The sequence below is a fragment of the Perca flavescens genome, chromosome 23 (genome assembly GCF_004354835.1).
Source record: "Perca flavescens isolate YP-PL-M2 chromosome 23, PFLA_1.0, whole genome shotgun sequence".
In the NCBI taxonomy this organism is placed as follows: Eukaryota; Metazoa; Chordata; class Actinopteri; order Perciformes; family Percidae; genus Perca; species Perca flavescens.
The window spans coordinates 7454725-7477627 of record NC_041353.1 but is presented as its reverse complement, the minus strand read 5'-3'; the positions used below and the strand labels follow the sequence as shown (position 1 = coordinate 7477627).

At 37.7% G+C, this 22903-nt stretch overlaps 2 protein-coding genes across 4 annotated transcripts in view; one reads left to right on the top strand and one right to left on the bottom strand.

Moving 5' to 3' along the window:
* Nucleotides 1–1846: 1846 nt before the first annotated feature.
* On the top strand, nt 1847–13893 carry cyb5r3 (cytochrome b5 reductase 3). Its single transcript, XM_028570446.1, has 9 exons — nt 1847–1994; nt 2289–2414; nt 2567–2639; nt 3532–3638; nt 3734–3863; nt 3967–4050; nt 11943–12028; nt 12193–12292; nt 13204–13893. Exons 1-9 carry the CDS (start codon nt 1974–1976, stop codon nt 13374–13376), a joined length of 900 nt encoding a protein of 299 aa, XP_028426247.1. The 5' UTR covers nt 1847–1973; the 3' UTR covers nt 13377–13893.
* A 103-nt stretch (nt 13894–13996) lies between these two features.
* ppfibp1a (PPFIA binding protein 1a) overlaps nt 13997–22903 on the bottom strand; it is a 34356-nt gene continuing 25449 nt past the window's right edge. For 2 of the 3 annotated variants that reach the window (XM_028570443.1, XM_028570445.1), the window contains 13 exons: nt 21443–21497; nt 21015–21168; nt 20516–20651; nt 20312–20434; nt 19737–19887; nt 19308–19419; nt 19138–19226; nt 18839–18961; nt 18616–18741; nt 16855–17049; nt 15698–15856; nt 15488–15553; nt 13997–15364 (listed from right to left, as the gene is read on the bottom strand). In XM_028570443.1, coding sequence (XP_028426244.1) covers nt 15287–15364; nt 15488–15553; nt 15698–15856; nt 16855–17049; nt 18616–18741; nt 18839–18961; nt 19138–19226; nt 19308–19419; nt 19737–19887; nt 20312–20434; nt 20516–20651; nt 21015–21168; nt 21443–21497 — 1567 coding nt within the window. In that variant the 3' untranslated portion in view covers nt 13997–15286. The remainder of the gene's footprint in view (nt 15365–15487; nt 15554–15697; nt 15857–16854; nt 17050–18615; nt 18742–18838; nt 18962–19137; nt 19227–19307; nt 19420–19736; nt 19888–20311; nt 20435–20515; nt 20652–21014; nt 21169–21442; nt 21498–22903) is intronic. The other variant, XM_028570444.1, reaches the window with a different exon arrangement.

Below are 22903 nucleotides of genomic sequence, written 5' to 3'. Positions count from 1 at the left end.
AAGCTGTGTAAAGTATTAGAATCTGATGCTGTAGAAAGATCCTAGTTGCCTTTGTGTATATCAACTGCCTGCTTGAGTATTTTGTGTGTGGAAATTTTCTCTGTAATCTTGTAGAACTGTTTGGGGTGTTTTTTCCTGCCATATTGCTTGCGGTGACAGCGAGCCGCTGACAGTTATATTTGCTGTGTATACCTTCATTTTTGACGGTGTTTTACAGTTTTGTTTCACTTTGTGTAGTCATTCACTCTGTGCAGTTTTCTGACTGTTGTTATATAACTTCATATACACAAATGATCAATAAAAATGTTTTATTTCCTGTTGATACGGAAGCTTATCATGTCATATTTTCAATTATGTGTCATCAAAGCATTCATTTAAGATGCTGTGACTGCCTGTAATCGTAACCTTTAATAACAGAATCAACCTTTATTACTTTCAGTACTGTTAGTATTGATTGGCAGAAGAAGTATGACTCACTGCTCCTGCATGAAACTCCTGTCACATCAAAAATAAGTTTATGCATGACAAATTCCACTTTTAATTAATGTTTGCTTCTCAACACTTTGATTCGGCTTTGAATCATCCAAACCAGCCTGTTAACAAGGTACTACTGCCATCTAAAGGACATAGTGGAGCATACCACAGTGAATGAGCACAAAAATAAAAAATGATTTTTTTTAAAACTTATGTTTTCCATTTTGCTCTGCTCACAGATCAATTTCTATTAGTGAATATGTCTACTGCAGCCAGAAAATCGGGACACAAGTTTGTCCTCCCAACAAATGCATGATGTCACATCGACGTGAAGCTCAGTTGAGAGTGAATTTGATGATGAGAGCACCCCTGAGGTTGTAAATTTATAGATTTTATGTTACTGCTATGAAATGAAGCTCATTTGGGTGTTATGGACAAAACAGCTCATCAGTAAGACATGTCATAAAACCCCTTAACATCCAGTTTCCTTTAATTTACCTTAAAAAAATCATCATATTCCACAATATCTGACAAATGCACATATATGTTCTTGATCAGTTTCTTGAAGCTATATCATGTTTGGTTTACAATTGTGAAATATTCAAAGCCAAGACCATGTTTTTTTGGCTGCACCATTCCATCAAATGGAAATATGGTAGTGTAGTGTTTTACACATTTACCCAAAAATGTAGCCTGATAAATTTGGTATCTTCTGAAAGGATTTACATAACGTTATGTGGGTTTAAACAGAATTTGGCTGCACAGCATGAGTTTATACTAACTGTAGTAAAATAAGAGCTAGGTACTTTATGTACATAAATAGAAACTACATTTTGGCGTCCTGCAGTTCATTACTTGCGGTTTTGTGGTATACATCGATATGATTGATATAAACTGCATGATCAAATTAGGCTCCATCTGGCCTAAGGAAAGCCACATTTTGTGCTAATTTGGTTCCCATGGATAATACTATCCCAAATGTTTGGCATCGTAAAACTGCTCATGCATTTGTTTTTGTGCCAACTAATAATTGTGGACTGTCATTCTTTTAAGTCCAGACGTATTCGTTATTTTATTTTATGAAGAGTTGTATTCTGAAAATCCAAGACTTCCATGTGGAAGTGAAGTTTAAGCTTCTGCATCGTCAAAGTAGCTAGCATTAACCGTTATTATACCGGAAGTTGCGTTTTCTTTAGTTGAAGAAATGTCAAGATCGTATTATTACAGGATGAATAAACAAATGAAACGGTATCTTATTTGTCATTGGATATATCCATTGGTACAACCGACTTGCAGGGTGTTATAAAAAAGATAAAAAGATATAAAAGTCGCATTATTTTCCGAAACCATGCTTTTATTTTCAAAAACAGTGACCGGATGATTATTTGCCCTCGCTAGCTTGACAGCCCCTCGTACTACCCGTGACAGTTGCAGTAAACTTATCTGGTGCTGCTTTCTGCGTTGACAAACAACCTTGCAGTTGCCAAAACGGACTGAAAATGCTGTCTTACATCATTGGTGTAAGTATACATTTATGAAAAGTAGCCAGGCTTATTTTAGTTTAGCTAATTACGTTGCGTTAGCTCAGGCTAACATTAGCTAACGTTAACATTTACTTTTCCTAAGCAAGTTGGAAGCTTGGTCGGGCCCTGCCCACAGGAATGGCTATGACTCATTTTTCCTGTTATATACGGATTAAACAAAAATGACTTGATTTAAGTGAGACAACGCCCCACAGAGGTCTCAAACAGTTGATAGCTAATGCTAGCTGGCGGAGGGCTGTGTCATTCTCCCGTTTTTTACCTTTATTACAGTTGATCCGAGGCGGCTTTGACAGCATCGTCAACTTGATCTTCAGACTTTTCTTCTCAAAGAGGAGACCAGCCCTCACCTTAGAGGACCCCAACATCAAGTATGCACTGCGACTGCTGGACAAACAGGTACCAGTATATAACAATATAAAACCTGAACTTTGCTCAAAAAGGCGCAGCAGGTGCGATCGCAAGCACCATGTTGCTTTGTTTTGGTATTGACATTGTTTTCCAATGCAGTTTTTTCTGATAAATTGTTTATTTCTTGTATTGTATTTCAGATTGTCAGCCATGACACAAGGAAGTTCCGATTTGCCCTGCCTTCCCCTGAACACATTCTCGGTCTCCCTATCGGTTAGTATGTGCACTCATATATTATCAGTATTAACATATGGAAACCAGCACTTATCGCAGTCATTATGAGAATGACTGCTGTTAGAAGTATTCTTTTTCTAAATTTAACTTTATAGAAAACAATTAAACTCAAAATACAGTAACATGTATGCACAAGAACAAAAACAAACAAAGGAATTTAATTTATAGCGTTAAAAAAATATATATATATATATATATATAAAAGATAGTAGGTTGTTAAGGACACCTTCTGTTCTGTGGAAATAAATTACTGTCTACAAGGAGAGGAAAACAAAACCATGTATATTTGATGTACATACTTTTTTTTTTTGCAACTTAACTAAAGATTAGAGCAAAGGTGAATATCATTGAGAAAGTGAGTAAAATTGGGTTTTCTCTCTGTGCATTTCATTTTATGTATATGGAATTGGTGAAATTATAAACAGTTGAACCAAGAAGATACTGTAATATTAGGGCTGCAACTAACAGTTATTTAATCAATCTGTCTATCAATATGCTGTTTATTTTTCTTGATTTATTGTTATTCCAATTTCTCAGAGCACAATGTGATGTCTTCAAATACCTTTTTTTAATCTGACAATCAATTCAAAACTCAGATATTTAAATTACTATCATATATTACCAAATAAAACCAGAAAATCTGTTTTAAATTACTGACATTTTTAATGTCTGTCTTACTTACTTTCAAAATTGTTGCTGATTAATTGTATCAAACAAGTTATTGTTTTAGCTGTAGATTATATATTTTATACATTATATTGTTTTGAAGATAAACATAAAGTGTACTGTTAGTAATCAAGCTTATCTGATATGAAGCTGCTGACATCAAAAGTAAACTGAGGCGCTCATCGTTATGTGTTTTCCTCACCAGGGCAGCATATCTACTTGTCTGCAAAAATAGATGGGAAACTGGTGGTTCGTCCGTATACACCAGTGTCCAGTGATGATGACAAAGGCTATGTGGACTTGGTGGTGAAGGTATAGCCTTAAGAAAAGTTGTGTTTGTCTGTATATATGTATAGGTGTTGTTTTATTTTCTTAAACAAGTTTCTACTGTTGTCCCTTCTTGACAGATTTATTTTAAAGATGTTAATCCTAAATTCCCAGAGGGTGGGAAGATGAGTCAGTACTTGGAGAGCCTGAGGATCAACGACACTATTGACTTCAGAGGACCCAGTGGTCTTCTTGTTTACAAAGGCAAAGGTGAGCACCATAACCATATGCCTGATACAGTAGGTGAAAATATGCAATGTTTGTAATTTAAGCTTCAGCTGCCTGATCTGATCCTGTGACTTTCCTTCGACAGGTGTTTTTGCTGTACAACCAGATAAAAAGTCCCCAGCTGACACCAAGACAGCCAAACATGTAGGCATGATCGCTGGAGGAACCGGTAAGGAAAAATTCTAGACTCATTTATCAAAGTTTCTTACTCAGGAATCAGGATATTGTTTAGCATAGGCTGTAAGCTACCCAGATCCTGACGCATCTCATCTCATGATCAATTTAGTTAGTAGATGATGGCCTAAACCATGGTTTCTCAAAGTGAAGTCAGAAAAAAATGTTGTGGCTCTGGAACATGCCGCATGCATTACATTTTAATCTTCAATCTCGTTCCATTTCAATACTTTTACTATCAACAGCTTACATGTAATGTACTAGTACAGATTAGGAATACTATGACATTTTTATGACAAATTATACTTGTATAATTTTTTACAATAAACTATACTATGACTTTTTTTCCTGCCATTTTATACTACACAATGACCTTTTCATGAGCTATGACTTTTTTATGACATACTATACTGTGACTTTCTGGCTATTTTTAAGACATACTATACTATATATAACTTTTTTTATGGCTTTTTTTAACAACATACTATACTAGGACTTTTTTATGGCTTTTTTACGACATAAAATGTATGACTTTTTTTAAATAAAATTTGAATGACATACTATGACTTTTTCATACCATTTTTTTTATACTACGCTGTGACCTTTTTTATGAATTTTTTTTCGACATACTATACTATGACTTTTTTTTTTTATAGCTTTTTTTACTACATACAATACTATGACTTTTTTATGATGTGTTTAGGGGTCCACATCCCTGCTGTGTGAACCGCACACTCTGTGACCTAAAGGATCGTATACGATCCAAAATGGCACCTCTGATTCATATTTTAATCATTTAAAGCCATAAGAGATAGCGACTTAATGTCTTTTGCAGCTAAAAGCTAACAATCCGGCCGTCACGGGGGTGTTTGGTGTCTCTGTAGGAGGTTTTCTATCCAGCCTGGAACTTGCCTTTTTCGGGGTCGTTGAGCAATAAATCCAAACTCTTACATCGGTCACTGCTGCCGCTAGCTTCAATGCTAGTGTCCATATTGAAGTTCCCCATGATGCTTTGCGAGAGTTTTTTGACGTTTTGTCAACCAATGGGAGACAGGTCCGTCACACATTATGCCCATATAAGGCATCCAAGGGAGAACAAAGATTGTGTATTGTCACATAAGTCAGAATAGTAAGATTTGACCAAATATCGTCTATTACAGTTCAAAACAGTTTTGAATTTTGGCATAAATTTGGGCCTTTTTTGAAGAAATGTAAATAGTTTGTCCTTTTTATATGAGTTATAATTATGTTTATTTTTGCACTGGATTACTCCAAATATATAGGAGCACAAATGATGGTGTAGCATTGCTGTGTGTGTGATATCAATAATATTATTATCATTATTATTATTATTATTATTATTATTATTATTATATATAATAATATGACATTATTGTTTTGAATATTGGCATAAGTGAATGTTATGAGGGCAAAAGCCTGGACTTTTTTTGAACAATTATTTTTGTCGACTGTATAAGTTATAATATTTATTTCTTCACAGTTTGACTCCCAAGACATATGAGAAGTGTTTTAGACAGGAGATTGGCTTAGCTTTTATTGCTGTGTGTGTGTGATAGCAATACATATCTGTGAGATTCATGTTCCGTTTTATTTATTTATTTGTCTTTAAGGTCCTACAACCTTTTTTAACATTCAAGTGACCTCACGCAGCACAAATATTCTAATAGCCCAGTTTGTCCTGAAATGGTGTTCATAGATTGACTGTGGACAACAGGGTTGATGTTTTACAAGCTTATTTAGAAAATCAAACCAGACGGACCAGAGGTTGTCAAGAATGCCCTTAGACCTTAGAGGGTTAAGACATACTATACTATGACTTTTTTATGTAGTACTATCCTATGACTTTTTATGAAATTCTATGACACTATAATATTATATATATATATATATATATATATATATATATATATATTATATTATATATATTTGACATACTGTACGATGACTTTTAATGAAGTTTTTACGACATACACTGACTTTTTCTTGGCTTTTTTAAAGACATACTATGACTTTTTTCATAGAATTTTTCATGACATACGAATAACTTTTTATATCATTATTTCCACAGACTATATATATATATATATATATATATATATATAAAAAAAGTCATAGTATAGTTTATCGTAAAAAAATAAAAAAAATATATTTTTTACGATAAACTATACTTTTTCAATGAAATGTTAGACATTAAGGGTGTGACGAGATCTCGTTTTACGAGATCTCGCGAGATTAAAACGTGCTGAGATTTCTCGTCGAGGTGAAAAGTTGTCTCGTGAGGCGATGTGATCGCCTATTACTATTGAAGATCCCCCTGCCACTTTTAAATCATTTGTGTGGCAACATTTTGGTTTTCCTGCGGAAATAATAAACGGCGAAAGAGTGACAGACAAGACGAACGCAATATGTAAACATTGTAAGAAAAAAATGCCGTATACCGCAGCTAACACGAGCACTATGCAAAAACACTTACAGCACCACCACAGCTCTCTACTAACTACTGCACCCACGACGAAAACATTAAAAGGGCAAACAACTCTAAAAGCCTTTGCATCTCTGCCACCGGTAAGTGCAAGAGCCACGGCAATAACGAGGGACATAGGCGTTTTCATTGCAGCTCATATGAGGCCATTTTCTGTGGTGGAAAATGTCGGATTTTGGCGACTCCTCCACACACTGAAAACGAGGTACGTCATCCCATCACGTGCGCATTTAACTCGCACTGTAGTCCCAAACCTCTACAAAGAAGCCAAGGTCAGTTGAATAAAAAAACTATTTTCCATTCATATATTTCATCATTGAGGATTTCTTTAAATTTTTTTTTAAAAATATCGTCTCGTCTCGTTCTCGTGAACCCAATCTCGTGATGTGTCTCGTCTCGTGGAGTAAGCGTCTCGTCACACCCCTATTAGACATACTATACTATGACTTTTTTCAACATACTGTCATGATCAAACCACACCCACACAGTCCTTATGAAGCAGATCAGCTGAGTGTTTAAGTATAACAGACTGCAATAACTTAAGATACAGTGTATATATTTATTTAAGATGGTTATTAATGCTTACTCTAGTCACAAACATGTGTTATAGAGAAATACTATGATTTTTTTCGACATACTATACTATGACTTTTTTCAACAAACTATACTATGCCTTTTTTATGAAATTTTACGACATACTATACTAAGACTTTTTTATGAAGTTTTTAAGTCATACTATACTATTGGTGCGTTCATGCCACCTCGGAATAACAGGGACCGCCCACGTGGTTACGTTGTTTTTCCGACTGGTAGCGTTCACATGGTCGGGATGCGTGTTCTTCTTCTTCTGTTATATTGGCGTTTTGGCATAACAACTTTTTGCAAGACTGCCACCATCGGTTGGCCGTAGCCTTGAGCATCAGGTGTGTGAAAACATGGAGGCCACAATAACTAAAGATTTGCTGCTGTTTTCTTATGCGAGCATCCAAACAGCACATCAACAGGTGTTTTGTTTGTGTTATCTGCAGGACAACCAACGGGAAAAGACACAGATAATGTGTTTTTTTTTGTATACATAGGCCTATTTATGAATAATTTGAAACATATTATGTCGGTGTATGTTTATTGGCAGAGGCATTTGTCCACAATAAACAGTTTATTGTCATTAAAATATGTTCAGTGAACCAAAGTCGCCTACATCAAACGTCAGCTGTCAACAACACGTCACCAACTGGGGAACTCGGGTATCAAAATCCAGCCCGAGTTTCCCACCTCTGATTCCCACAGGACGTTACGTGAATGGTGACGTTTTCACTCGGAAAAACGTTTTTCCGATGTCCATGAACGCACGGTATGACTTTCATGACTTTTTTCGACCTCCTATACTATGACTTTTTCGACATGCTATACTATGACTTTTTATGATTTTTTTTTTTTGATCATATTATACTATGACCTTTTTATGATTTTCTTCGACATACTATACTATGACTTTTTTTGACAAACTATACTATGCCTTTTTTTATGAAATTTTACGACATACTATACTATGACTTTTTAATGACATTTTTTACGACATAATATGACTTTTTTATGAAGTTTCTACGTCATACTTTACTATGACCTTTTTTTGATTTTATTCGACATACTATACTATGACTTTTTTTGATATACTATACTATGACTTTTTTATGAAGTTTTTACGTCATACTTCCCTATGACTTTTATGAAATTTTGTTGACATGCTATACTATGACTTTTTCGAAATTACCATGACTTTTTTTTCCGACATACTATACTGTGACTTTTTTTATTAAATTTAACGACATACTATACTAAGACTTTTTTATGAAGTTTTTAAGTCATACTATACTATGACTTTTATGATTTTTTTCAACCTCCTATACTATGACTTTTTCAACATGCTATACACGACACAACATACTATACTAAGACTTTTTTATGAATATTTTTGGACATACTATACTCTTACTTTTTTTATGATTTTCTTCGACATACTATGACTTTTTTCGACATACTATGATTTTTTTTAATGAAATTTTACGACATACTACAGGGTTTCCGCGGGTCATTAAAAAGCATGAAAAGTAATTAAATAGATTTTGTGAAAATTCAGGCATGAACTGGCATGTAAAAGCATGAACTTCGATGTTCAAAGGCATTAAAAATTATGTAAAGTTGATGGAATAAAAACATTGTTTTTCACGGTTTATTTTGATTATATAAACATTTAAATCTAATTTTGATCGGAAGTATAGCGTAATGGTCATTGACATATATAAAAGGTAATGGTTTACAGGCGGAACCTTTTAATTGGCTGTTTTTTACGGCTGGTGCACGAAGTCGCGACACCGGATGCTAGTAATGCGGTAGTGCTAGTATTTAGGTGACGACAAATGACTTGAAGAACGACACCTACTGTCGATTGGAAATAAGTTTACAACCTTTAAAAAGTTAGTGAGAGCGCTTTTTTGATGCTTAGAAGAGTCTAGGTTAGATTTGCTATCGGCTGTCTTGCGAGTAAATGGCAGAAAAAAAACGTTTGGAGAAACACAACCCCACATCGCGCTGTGTTTTGTGGAGGTGTGAGAATCCCGTAAACAGAGACATCACTGCCTCTATCGCTTCCATAAGAAAGTTTTAAAACACCAAACACAAGCCCTAAACTGGCCGGGAGTTTGGGGAACAGCTGACTGTTTGCCAAACAACAAAGAACTGTCGATATCTCTCGCACGTCTCTTTTCTTTCTCGCTTTCTCCATGAAATGCAGCTGCCTTCAGGTGCAGTAGGAAACATTGTGTTCTATAAACGATCTGACGAAAAACTGTTACTTTGAAATATAAAGTGTACTTGTGCTAGATTCGGGATTAAATAATACAACAGGACGTCGCGGTGATTGCGTTATTTTTTATTTTATTTTTTATCTGAACGTAGCTTTATGTAGGGACCTAGTAGGCTACAGAGCTCATTTAAGATGATGCTCTGACGTCCCGTTTCCCTGAAGGCAGCACGGAGCTGCGCCAAACTAAGCTGACAGAAGCACAGAAGAGAAGAGTTATGATACCGGTCTCATCCAGTCGCAGTGCTGTAAACTGGCAGGTTTTAATGTTACAGACCAGTGATTTTTTAGTAGTTTAAGTGTAAACATGTATTGTTATTGTGAATCTTTGGTTTAAACTAGCTTTCAAACAAACGCCCCCCATGGGCACCTCAACGCCCCCCTTTCCAAAATATTGCTTCCGCTGCCCCCCATCATCTTCTGAACCCCCCCTGGGGGTCGGTATCGCCCACGTTGAGAACTCAATGGTTGAGAAACACTGGTCTGCTGTCTATGGTGTGAGTGAGTGTACGCTGTGGCGAAAGAACGGAGGAAATATCAAATGACGGCAGGCAGCAGCTAACTGTTTCAAATTTTTTTGCCGTGACCAGCAACGCAACTTCTGCTGTTGAGACAGAGTTGGAGCAAAAAGGAAAGGAACCAAGACATATGCACTAATGGCTCCCCATGGGTGGATTTTCCTCACCTGGATCGTGTGTGTGTGTGTGTGTGTGTGTGTGTGTGTGTGTGTGTGTGTGTGTGTGTGTGTGTGTGTGTGTGTGTGTGTGTGTGTGTGTGTGTGTGTGTGTGTGTGTGTGTGTGTGTGTGTGTGTGTGTGTGTGTGTGTGTGTGTGTGTGTGTGTGTGTGTGTGTGTGTGTTCCCCCTTAGAAACCAAAGTCTGGCTACACCCTGTTTCAATACAAGCTTTCAGTTCAGATGGCGGTGCTTACTTGAAGTTAGTCTAACTTTTGGGACTGGTTGACGTGATTTTGGCGAATTTGCCTACTGCCGTAAGCAGTATAGGTTCATTACTTTTAATTATTGGTGCATGTTGTTTTGAGATCCGCGGGGCAGAGGCGCGAGCTGCTCAGTGAACAGTGTTTTAAATATTTGTATTTCTGTTGTGTTCTTATTTTGTGAAGCACTTTGTGTTGCGTTTAATGACTGTAAACCGTCTTGTGAACCATCTGACAGTTAAATTTGGATTTTCAAATATTAAAAATTGGCATTGTGAAATGCTTACAATTTGTGTGTTTAAGTATCTGCAGTTGGACATGGGCATGAAATTAATTTAAAGTGGCATGAAAAAGGATGAAATTAGATTTGCTGATACCTACAGAAACCCTGTACTATACTATGACTTTTTTATGAAGTTCTTACGTCATACTTTACTATGACTTTTATGAAATTTTGTCGACATGCTATACTATGACTTTTTCGAAATTACATGACTTTTTTTTTTATGAAATTTTACGACATTTCTATGACTTTTTTAAGTCATACTATGACTTGTTTTGACCTCCTATACTATGACTTTTTCAACATGCTATACTATGACTTTTTATGAATTTTTTTAGACATATACTGACTTTTTTTATGATTTTCTTTGACATACTATACTGACTTTTTTTGACAAACTATACTATGACTTTTATGAAATTTTACGACATACTATACTGTGACTTTTTTATGAAGTTTTTACGTCATACTTTACTGACTTTTATGAAATTTTTTTGACATACTATACTGTGACTTTTTTATGAAATTTATGACATACTATACTAAGACTTTTATGAAGTTTTTAAGTCATACTATACTATGACTTTTATGACTTTTTTCAACCTCCTATACTATGACTTTTTCAACATGCTATACACGACACGAAATACTATACTAAGACTTTTTTATGAATATTTTTGGACATACTATGACTTTTATATGCCATTTTTTCGACCTATTACACTGACTTTTTCATGGCTTTTTATACTACACTGACCTTTTTAATGACATTTTTTTCGACAAACTATACTTCTATACAACTATAGGTTTTTAATGAAATTTTACAACATACTATGACTTTTTATGGCAATTTTAATGACAGACAATGACTTTTTATGTTTTTTTTATACAACATATACTTTTTTCACGACATACATGAACACGATATTTTTTTCAACAGTTTTGTTTTTTACATGAAAGATTTTTATATTTCTTCTTCTAAAAGGCTTATCTTATTCTCACTGGTTTGAAGTGCAAGTGGCTCAGCTGGCTTCCATCAGTCAGTCATATCTGATCAAACAACACCCACACAGTCCTTATGAAGCAGATCAGCTGAGTGTTTAAGTATAACAGACTGCAATAACTTAAGATATATATTTATTTAAGGTTTTGTTAATGCTTACTCTAGTCACAAACATGTGTTATAGAGAAATACTAAAGACTTGAAGCTTTTAGGGGCACCAAGGACACATGGAGACACAGTGATGTCCACATAGTTTTGGCCACACACTGAATCCAAAAATATGATCTTCCGTTTTCTTCCAGGAATCACTCCGATGTTGCAGCTCATCACAGCTATAATGAAGGATCCACAGGACAAGACAGTGTGTCACCTGCTGTTTGCCAACCAGGTCAGTTGCGTGAGCCAGGTTCACTCACACGATGCACTGATGTTTGCAGTTAGTGAACAAATATAATTAGTTTGTTTTCCTGTTTAATTTGGAATGAGTGGCTAATAACAAAACAGAGGTGGCACATAAATTGCTGAAACTTGGTTCTTCCTGTTGTGTCACAGACTGAGAAAGACATCCTGTTGCGACCAGAGTTGGAGGAGATCCAGGTCAACCACCCGGACCGGTTCAAGCTGTGGTTCACCTTGGACAAAGCACCTGAAGGTAAGATACTTTTCATGAGCTCTGAGAACAAACGTGCATACATACATACCAACTGTCAAATTATTTATCAAAATAAATAAATGTGTATATATTATAAATATATAATTTTCTTCACAATTAACTGAGCAAGGACAAACACACAAATCAAAAACAGGTTGTAGGCACTTTAATGAGACATGTGAGCCTGCTGTTGATTGGACAGAGACAGGTTGTTATTACTTGTCTTGTTTTTATGTGAACCAGTGAGGAAAGAGCCAATGATCGATATCTGTCTTCATTGCCATTTTGAGTTCTACATCAGCGACATGCTGCAACTTACTATACATTAAATGGAAGATAGCACAATTAAACAGTCTTAGCTTTTGACCCCTTGGATTACTGTATTAATGCAAACTTATTCAGAGACAGGGTGGGAACAAAGCACACGATAATGAATTGAGTGACTAACCCACTGCAAGGTTTATTAGAGTAACATCAGTAATACACAAGAACCAGGTATAGTATCATTAAAATTGCAATAAAAACCTCATAGTATAGTATGTCATAAAAAGTCCTAGTATAGTATTTCGAAAATAATCATGAAAAAAGTGTGGCCGGGTCAGTGGGTAGAGCAGGCGCACGTATATATTTAGAGGTTCATGCCTCCAGAGGTACAGGGTTAGACTCCGACCTGTGATGATGCATGCGTTTCGCTCTCTCATCTGTCCTGTCCATTAAAGGCAGAAAAGCCCAAAAAATCTTTAAAATAAAAAAAAATCATAGTATAGTAAGTCAAAATGTAAAAAAAAAGTTAGCCATATGTCATAAAAAAAAAGAAGAAATTGTTGTATATCATAATGAATTAACGTTCTGGTGATGCCATCACTAATAGGGATCCTTATATTTAAACATTGGGACGTTTTGCGTTTCAGACTGGGAGTACAGCCAAGGCTTCATCAGTGAAGACATGGTGAGGGAACACCTGCCGCCTCCAAGTGAAGACACTCTCATCCTGATGTGTGGACCTCCGCCTATGATTCAGTTCGCCTGCAACCCCAATCTGGACAAAGTTGGCCACTCCAGCAGCCGCAGGTTCACCTTCTAGACGTCTGTCCACACCAAAGAAAGGCGGTTTGGGCGTCCAGTTATTATATTCCCTACCTTGAAAGCATTAAGGCACTCGTACAGTTGCAGTGGGTATTGCACTATGTATGTATACTATATTTATGCCATCATGCAACAACAGAATCACAGCACGGACCAATTAAATTAATCAGTCATGGAAGGAATTGGTGAATATTTTAGCTTGTTTGGGACTGAAGATGTGAGGATTTTTTTGTTAGTGTTGGCTTGGAAATGAGGATGTGATTCCAAATCAGTTGCAAACAATTTTTAGTTTAGGTTTTTGTCTGTTTTCTGAGTGCCTTAACACTTGCTTTTCTTTATGCACAGTTTAAGAGGCGCAACCACTTGCTTCATTTATACAGAATATTATTGCTGTTGTCACGTTGAAGATGTCAATATTTTGCTAAAACATGTTCAGTGACTTGCTTAACGTGATGTTAACTGATACAATGTCCATGCTGCAAGTTATGCAACATAAAAAAACAATTGCTCTTAAATTTGATTATTCTGTATTATGACGGACTGTCAACCTATAAATCATCCTCATCTACTGTTGAGCATCTACCTGTAAGCAAGATGCTACTAAAAATAAGACAAATGCTTTTTCTCCTTTTTATTACCATCAATTTAAAAACTGGTTTCCATGTTCACTTTCAGTCATGCAGTTTCTTAAAAGGAAGAGATTGACATTTGGAGAAAAAACACTTTTCATGCACACAGTTTGAGAGGATCAATACCACTCGTTGAGTATAGAGCAGGCCGGGAGTTTATTAGCTTAGCATCAAGACTAGAAGCAGAGAGAATACACCTATCAGCACCTCTGAAGCTCACTAACATGCATCTCATTTGGTCAATTTGTGGTTTTAGGGAGAGTTATGTGTTGTAACTATTTTGTGGTAAACAGCATTTGGATTAAAGAGATGCATATTAGTTAATGAGCTTGAGAGGTTCCGGTAGGCTTTTGAGAGAGACAAGCCTCCAGTTTTTATGCTAAGCTAATCACCTCCTGGCTGCAGCTTCATACTTAAAAAGGCACCGACACGAGTGGTATCGCTCTCATCAAATTCTAGGAAAGGAAGCAAATAGGCATATTTCCCAAAACATTTTCTTACTACCCCTCTAGTGGTATCTAGTCAGGCAGATAGTTTAGGGTTTATTGGTCAGGGATTTGAGATATCTGCCTGAACCCCAACACTGTGCATTACATGTGGGTTGCTCACAGGATTGAAAACTGCAACATCTGTCCAGAAGCAGTGTGATGCTTGGAACACATTATCAGCTGTTCTCATAATAGAAAGAAGTGGTTTCAATGGAAACTGTTCAGTGTGAGGGTTATTTACAGTGTTAACAAGGACACTTTTTGAAAAGATGAACTGCTAAATTTTCAATGCTGTGAGCACCACACAAAATCCCAATCACTTCTATAGTTGGAGAGGAGGCAGATATTTCAAAACTTGGGCAAACAAAAACTATCTGTGCAGCTAGATATCATGAGAAGTAAAAGAGAGAGTGTTTGCGGTCATTCGAATGAACTGATCTATGAAGCAACTTTCCGTACCACAACAAAAATAACTCTGTAGCTGAGGACATGAAAATAAAGGGGAGACATGAGAAAAACTAACATGTATCCTTACCTCACTGATTACTAAAAAACAAAACACACATGCTTGAATTATAAGAGGTACATTAATGCAATAAAATCTTGCATTTTACGTTCATGCATTATATTTTGGACAGCTTAAATAAATATGTGTCAAAAAAATATGGCTGTACTTCTGAATAATTAAAATACTGTAAAAGTGGAGGTCTCACATGTTCTACTACAACGGTTGGTGGGAGGATTTGGATTCTGGTTGGTACAGTTCTTTCTTATTTCACAAAGTGTCTCAGTCAAACACTAGAGTTGTGATCGGTTTCTGCCGCTTCGACGGAGATCTCGTGAGAAAACTCATCTTCCTTCAGCATGATCTGAAACACACAGAGAACCAGAGAGAATGAAGGAAAGATTAACTCTTTTTTTTTGTTTTCTAAATCAGGTTTGTACTCCTAGTCCATTGTTGGTCTTTCTTGTGACCCAGGTCAGTTTCTCACCGTTAGATTATTGATTTCCTCAGAAAATGCTCCTATCTGTCTCACAGTCCCTTCAGAGTCTTCCATCTGCAATATACAAACAGGGTCAACAGAGCAACCGGATACAAAATAAAGAAACCTTTAAAACGCTCCAATCACAAGCCAGTGTAAAAAATCCATTAGTATGGAAAAAAAAAAAAAAAAAAAAGCTAAGTGGAAGTATCTCCATACCTGTTCCAGGTGGTCAATGTGTTCCTCATAGATCTGGAGGCCCTTCTGGAAGCTGCTGCTCTTGGGCATTTCCACGTTCATGGGGCAGATGTAGTCCTCGCCATCATCATGACGTTTCTTCCTCAAAGTGCCAAAACCACCGAAGGACAGGCGTCTAGGCTAGAGGAGGAGAAAGACTCAAAATCATGTATTAATGCCACAATGGGGAAATTCACAATGTCAGACAAAAAAAAAAGAAATAAAAAAAAAAGAATAAAAATAAATAGTAATATTATAGAAAAACTGCTGTGTTTACAGTCTTGCAAAATAACATTATTGCACGGGTAGTCTCACATTGCCAGACCTTCCTCCACAGCACTGCGGAGGAGGGTCTGGCTAGTCAACACAGCAATCCGGGATAGGAGAAAAATGTGCTCTGGTTTATTGGCGTTTAACGCAGAGCTACTGCTAAACAGCCTCGGGAAGGAACTTGTTTTGGTGGAACATGTGTACGTTAAATGTTGTTTTAGTCGTTCAACAGAAAACTCAGATTGGACAGATAGTCTGATCCAGATAGCTAGCTGTCTGGATTTACCCTGCAGAGATCTGAGGAGCAGTTAACTATAGTCTTCAGATATCCACCGGAGTTTAAAATTCCAACACAAAGAAAGTGGAAGGTATCTGGACATCTGAAAAGAGTGACATCCGGGTGGAATTTCCTAGCCTGGGAAAAACCCTGATGAACTTCTGGCAAATTTGCTCTGCAAGTCCATCTGTTGGTCAACAAAACAAGCAATTTGAAGACATCACCTCGGGTTACAAGCAAGAGTTAGATGAGAAAATTGACACCACATATCTGCTCGTTCAATATGAAGCTGGGATCAGGAGGCAATTACTTGATCTCAGCATAAAGACGTCAGTTTTTATACAGATCAAACAAGAGATAATGTGTTAACTGGTGAGCTTTAGATGTCTTGGAACGCAGATTTTGTTACCATTTCCCAAAATGTCAAACTAGTTAAGTAATAAACAAACAGCCAGCCAATATTTATCAATAAAACAACAAAATCAGCTAATGAGTCATTTGAGTTGCACACAATTAGTTCAGTGTGGAAAATGACTAAAGAAAAGCCAGTTAGACTGGGTTGTGTTAGATGATAAAGTGAACGAACGGTTACCTTTACCTTGACCCTGGCGGTAGCGGTCAGAACGGTGTAATCGGGGTTCTCCAGACAGTCCTGTTTGAGCCGCTGCGCCTCCGAGCCAATGAGCTGGTGGAAATGTGTGGCCAGGTGGCGCCTCAGCAGGGTTTTGTTGGGGGGAATGTTGAGCAGAAGGGCGAGCGCCTCCACGTTGAAGCGGGGCTCCAACACCTTCGGAGCGTGCACACATTTGAGAAAACGTTATGGTGAGAGGTCAAGAAGAGAAATGGTCAGAACGGAGAACAAAGTCTGATGCAGAGCAGGACCTGGTGATAGGTTGGATATTTAAGCCTGCATGTTTAAATATATTTCATATAGTGTCTTTCAAAGAAGGGTTAGTACATAATTTCCAGATATCACCTGGGTATATTGTTCTAAACAAAATAAACTAGTGTTTTCATTCTAAAATCATAAAGTGAGGCTGCCTGCAGCATGCTGTACAAAAGGCTGCACCACAATGAAGCGACTAATAGAGCTGGGCAATCTATCGATATTATATCAATATCGTGATATGAGACTAGATGTCGTCTTAGATTTTGGATATCGTAATATGGCATAAGTGTTGTCTTTTCCTGGTTTTAAAAGCTGCATTACAGTAAAGTGATGTCATGAACTTACCACACTGTTCTATTATTACTGATGATTATTCATCAAAAATCTCATTGTGTTAAATATTTTGTAAAAAGCACCAATAGTCTAGCCTGACGTGGTCCTACTCAGATTCTAGTCAGAATGTGAGTCTGAAACCGCTCCATTGGGCTGTGATTATGGGGCGTGTTCCAACCGAACCAGGAAAAAAAATGCCTCTGCATTCATTGGATAGACCTACAACCAATCAGAGCAACGGAACTCAACACTGTCAAAGAATTTCTATTGACACTGTGTATCGTCTCCATAGCAACCACTCGTTGCACAATGCATTCGTTCTAACTTCCGACTTTTAGACTTTTTTGAAGCTGGATATGTCATTTGTTTCTTGTAAATATAAATGTGGATAACGTTAGTGATAGTGACATGCTCGCTACAGTTGCGTTTCTAGAGATGGATCGGCGAAAACACGTTTTATTTCTCTGATTCACGGCTTGGTTCTAGCGCCGGCGGTCCCTCTCTTCAGTCTCTCTCTTTATTGCTCCACCATATAACGCTACTGTGCTTTCGGGCAGTTGTTGAGGCTCCTCCGCTGAGGATTTTAAAATGAATGCGCTGTCGATATCTTCTGTAACAGACGCGATGGTGGAATCTACACCTCAACAAATTCAAAACAAGCGTTCTTTGGTGACGTGGTTGATTCTGTTACTGTTGATCTTCTTTCCGACAATCTGATTGGTCCGATCAGATCCTGTTCGGGCAATAATTGCTTCTCAACGGAGCGACTCCAGACCAAATTTCCGATCTCGAATTTTGTGGGCGGGGCTAAATTCGTCTGGCATCCAGGCTACCAATAGTCAACACTACAATATCGTTGCGGTATTGATCGAGGTATTTGGTAAAAAATTAGATTTTCTCCATATCGCCCAGCGACTAACATTTTGTCAATTTAATTCTCTCTTATCCTGGACCATTTGTTGTTAAGGAACATAATATATACACCATCTCACATTGATGCAATGTGTATATCAATTAATATATTTTAATATATTTTTTTACAATCATTGTAAAGAGGTTGAAGTAAACATCATCAACATTATCTCTCTGTCAATTTTAACTGAATCCTGATCCTGCCCCCATCCCTCTCACCATCAGTCCCCCATGAACACCACTGCCCCTCAGATTTGGAGCGTATTCTGCCAGATCCACAGACCGGAGCCACTCCATTACTCTGTGGTTGGTCCACTGGGAGATCTCTGCTGGTGTCATGTTGTTCTGGACAAGGAAATTAAAAAGAATCCAAATGTCAGGGGCAGAAACATCCAATGCAGCTTTAAAACCAAAAGGAAGAGAAAAGTATGCTGTGCGATACCTCATCAGAGGGCCGTCGCCTGAGACAGTTGGGTTCGTAGCAGTTGAGGCGGAGGACCTGAATGGCCCTCTTGATGCTGAGATGATGGAGAACACTGCCCACCTTCAGAGACAGCAAGTCCTCCTGGGAAACAGCAAAGGAAAAAAAAATCATGTCCGCTGTTGAATGATTTCCTCAGTGGGGAAGTTCCGTCAGAATATAAAACATTTATTAGGAAGAACTTTTGACAAAAAACTATCACTTTATTGTCAAATAAGTTTTGCAAGCTTCCACACAGGCAACATGAAGCTTAAACTCACCACCGTCAGGTAGTGCAGCACGCGTCCATCAACACGAGCCTCATCAAAGTAACTTTTGTACTGCGGGAGGCCGATGTCATCCAGCCACCCTGAAATAAACATCAATGTGTTTAATCTGAATCCAAAGTCGTGGGGGAAAGTCGTTCTTATTAAGCAAGATGATGACTCACTGGTCACCCAGTTGCTGTCCAGTCTGCCCTTTAAATCGTCCTCCTTTGACCCGAGAGCCTGTAGAGCCAGCTGCAACTTCTTCCTGTGGAGAGGCTGCTTCATGCACAACTCCTGATCAGGTAAACAGAGGGACAACACAACAGGAAACTTTTCACAGACAGCAGCGAGTAACATGGCTAAAACATCTGAGAGTACAGCCGTCTTCCCCTTTGGCCTTTCAAAGATTTGAGTGTAAAATTGGGCTTAGAAGCTCAACAAAAATATGATTTGAATGGTAAAAACTTTGTATGTAATCAATAACTTCTTTGTACTCATGTTTGCAGTATAACAATATTTTAAATGTTTGGCAACATGCCCCTGCAGAGATTCTGGATAAAGAAAACAATGTCTTTCTGTGACAAAATCACCCTAAAACAAAACGTTCCTACCTTCTCCAGATCGTGTTGTGATGCCCGCAGTAGCGTTTGTCCCGATTTGATCCAGCTCTGACCCTGGGCAACATATAACCCAAGGCCCTGCTCGTGCAGCCACGCACACACTTCATCTTTACTCCACCGTGAGAAAGGCACATCGTCAGCACTGACGGAGGGACAGAGAAGGAATATTGATCACTAGGGCTGCTCCCTCTTAGTCGATTAGTCAACTAATCTGTCGTTTTGGTCTTAGTCAACTTAGATTTCGTTAGTCGATTAGTCATGTTTTATGCTTTTTTCATGCTGAATGACTTATTTCCAAGAAACGTACAGCACATCGCTGGTAAACACAAGAATTAAAGTGGTGCTTTTGCATGACTCTTTGCGGAGAAACTCCGATCTACTGATCTGTCGATTAAATTCACTAATCGATTAGTCGATACAATTGAATGAGTGTTAGTCGACTAAGAATTTCTTCAATCGAGCACAGCCCTATTGATCACAACAATTCAACTGGTGCAACTGACTAAACAATAATACACTGTATTATAGACTATGCCTTAAATTCATGATAAACATTGGACACCTACTTGTGCTTAGGTTCACGTGACCAGCCTAGTCGAGGGCCGGCTGTGGCTCGGACTCCTCCCCTCCTGAACTCCATCTCTGCTGCATCATCCAGGTTGAAGGAGGTAGAGTGACTCCTCTTTAGTCTGCAGGAGTATCACATTATAAATGTATAAATAATCATCTTTCATTACCTTGAATACAACTGACACCCCCCTGAATGTTACCTGCCAAAGAATTTCATGAAGCCTTTGGACTTCTTTTTGGTTTCGGGTGAGAAAGGTAGGGGGGCTCCATCATGAGATTTTTGCAGAGGAACACCGGCCAAATCCAGGTGCTCTGTGCCTTTACGTTCTGTCTCAGCTGTAAAATAAAAATAAAATAATAGCATACACATTAACATGACAGACTTCTACAAGGCTGGACAACCCACCAGTACGGTCTGAAAAAGATCAGTTACTAGAGACGCACCACTAAAACCCAATGTTAAATTAAAAAATAAGGAATTCAACATCCCAATGGATACTACACATGCAAGCCAACAAGGCCACTCTGCTCTACTGTACCTAACGCAGGTGCACTGGCACTCCGGGTGCGATCTTCACAATTTACAGAGCCGGGAAAGAAACCCGACGATCAGTATATAAAACATAAGACCCATCTCAAAATAGTGAAGAAATGTGATAAATTCCAGGAGAGTGCGGCGATTTAGGAGCTCAGTATCACCCAGGTTCGGAGAGCTGGCTGTCTGCTTTCCTCCACGCAGCTTGAAGAAGCCACGGCCGAAAGAAGACCGGGCCTTCTTGGAACCAAAGCTGTCATCGCTTGTGGTGTTTGCTCTGGTAGGAGATGAGGAACCGGGTCCGGCTTTATTTTTGGCCTATGAGAAAGAAAATACAGGCGTGTAGAAAAGTCAGGACATTTCTTTACATTTTTAAAGAAGAGGAAAAAGGAAATGTAGTTGCACTATTTAACCACTAGGTGTCAGAGCAGGACTATCTCATACAGCGATTGGTCCTGTGACTACATTAAGACTTATGAAAGAAGCTAATACACTGGCAGTCATTCATTCAAAATCGACAGAAACTACTCACATGGATGGATTCACATTTATAGGTCAAAATAAAAATTAATGAAGAGCTCAGAGCTCTTACCTGGTCAGAGCTGCTGCTTATGGCTGGGCTGCCTGGCTGTGGGACGTCTAAGGAACTGAAACAAGAACAAGTATTAAAATGAGTCTTAAAATATCCTAAGCATCAAGTTCCGTAGAACTACTGTTACTTTGTGGAGATAACATAATCAGTCAGATTACAGGTGTAGAAGTATACTGGTTTCACTTAAAAAATTAAATTCTATTCAGCACATGCAAATTTATAGATACAAAATGATTCCATGATTCACTTCACAATAACCTCCTATATTATAAAAGTTAACTTTAACATAAAACGACTCAGAGCACACACACAGAGTGTGATATAAACCGGCTTTATCACATATTAACGGCAATGATTAGCTAAATAGACTAACCGGGCGATACCGTGGCGGCAGATATTTTGGTGTGGCGGGCCGCCATTTCCAAATCAACATAGAGGAAACACTGATAAACAAAACTAAATTACCCTTTTCTTCTTATTGTGGAAGCCATTAGCTTCCACAATCAATTCTACATGCACTGCTTAAAGGCCATGCAAACAGGTGTTTCCATTCGCTGCTTGATTAGAACTCTCCTCTCTCCTGGAGTGTGTGGGCGTGCACAGATTGTGTTTGATTAACATCTTCATGACTCTCCACAGAGTGTTTTGCTGCCAAAACAAATGTCACCTTAATTATTCTTATGGGTACAGAGTGAGGTGGTCTCACATTCCCAGCCTAGCTACGCCCACCTTCAACCTGAGCAGAGTACATTTACTCAAGTACAAGATTGAGGTACTTTTAATTATCTCGAGTATTCTCCTCTCATGCCACTTTCTACTTCACTACATTTAGAGGGAAATATTGTACTTTTTACTCAACCACATTTTGACAGCTTTAGTTACTTAAAATTAAGATTTTTGCACACAAAACCTATGAATGTACAAATAGAGCTGAAACACTTTGTTCATTCATCTATTAACAGAAAATGGCAACAATTTTCATATTCTTTAAGTCACTTTTAATGGGGAAAAAAATGTCATGGTTCATGTTAATAATTTTCAAGTTTGGACTGTTGGTTCAACTCAAAACATTGCGAAGGTGTCACTTTAGGCTCTGGGTAATTGTGACGGGCATTTTGGGCAGAATCAATCAATTAATCAAGGAAATAATCAGCAGATTAATCTATAATAAAAGTAATAATTAGTTTCAGTCCTGTATAAAATAGTTGAAAATTGTACATTTTGCTGATTATACCTACATGCTTTTACTTTAATATTTCCAAGGCTGGAGTTTTACTTTTGTAATGCAGTATTTTTACAGTGTGTACTGTAAATAAAGGATTTGAATACTTCCTCCACCACTGCATTATAGTAACTGTTATTAGATCATTCAACAATTCAAACGGTCACATACCTTTTAAGACACACTGCATGCTTTTAGAAAAGTCTGTAAAACAAACTTTAGGGAAGTCCGAAGCGTCT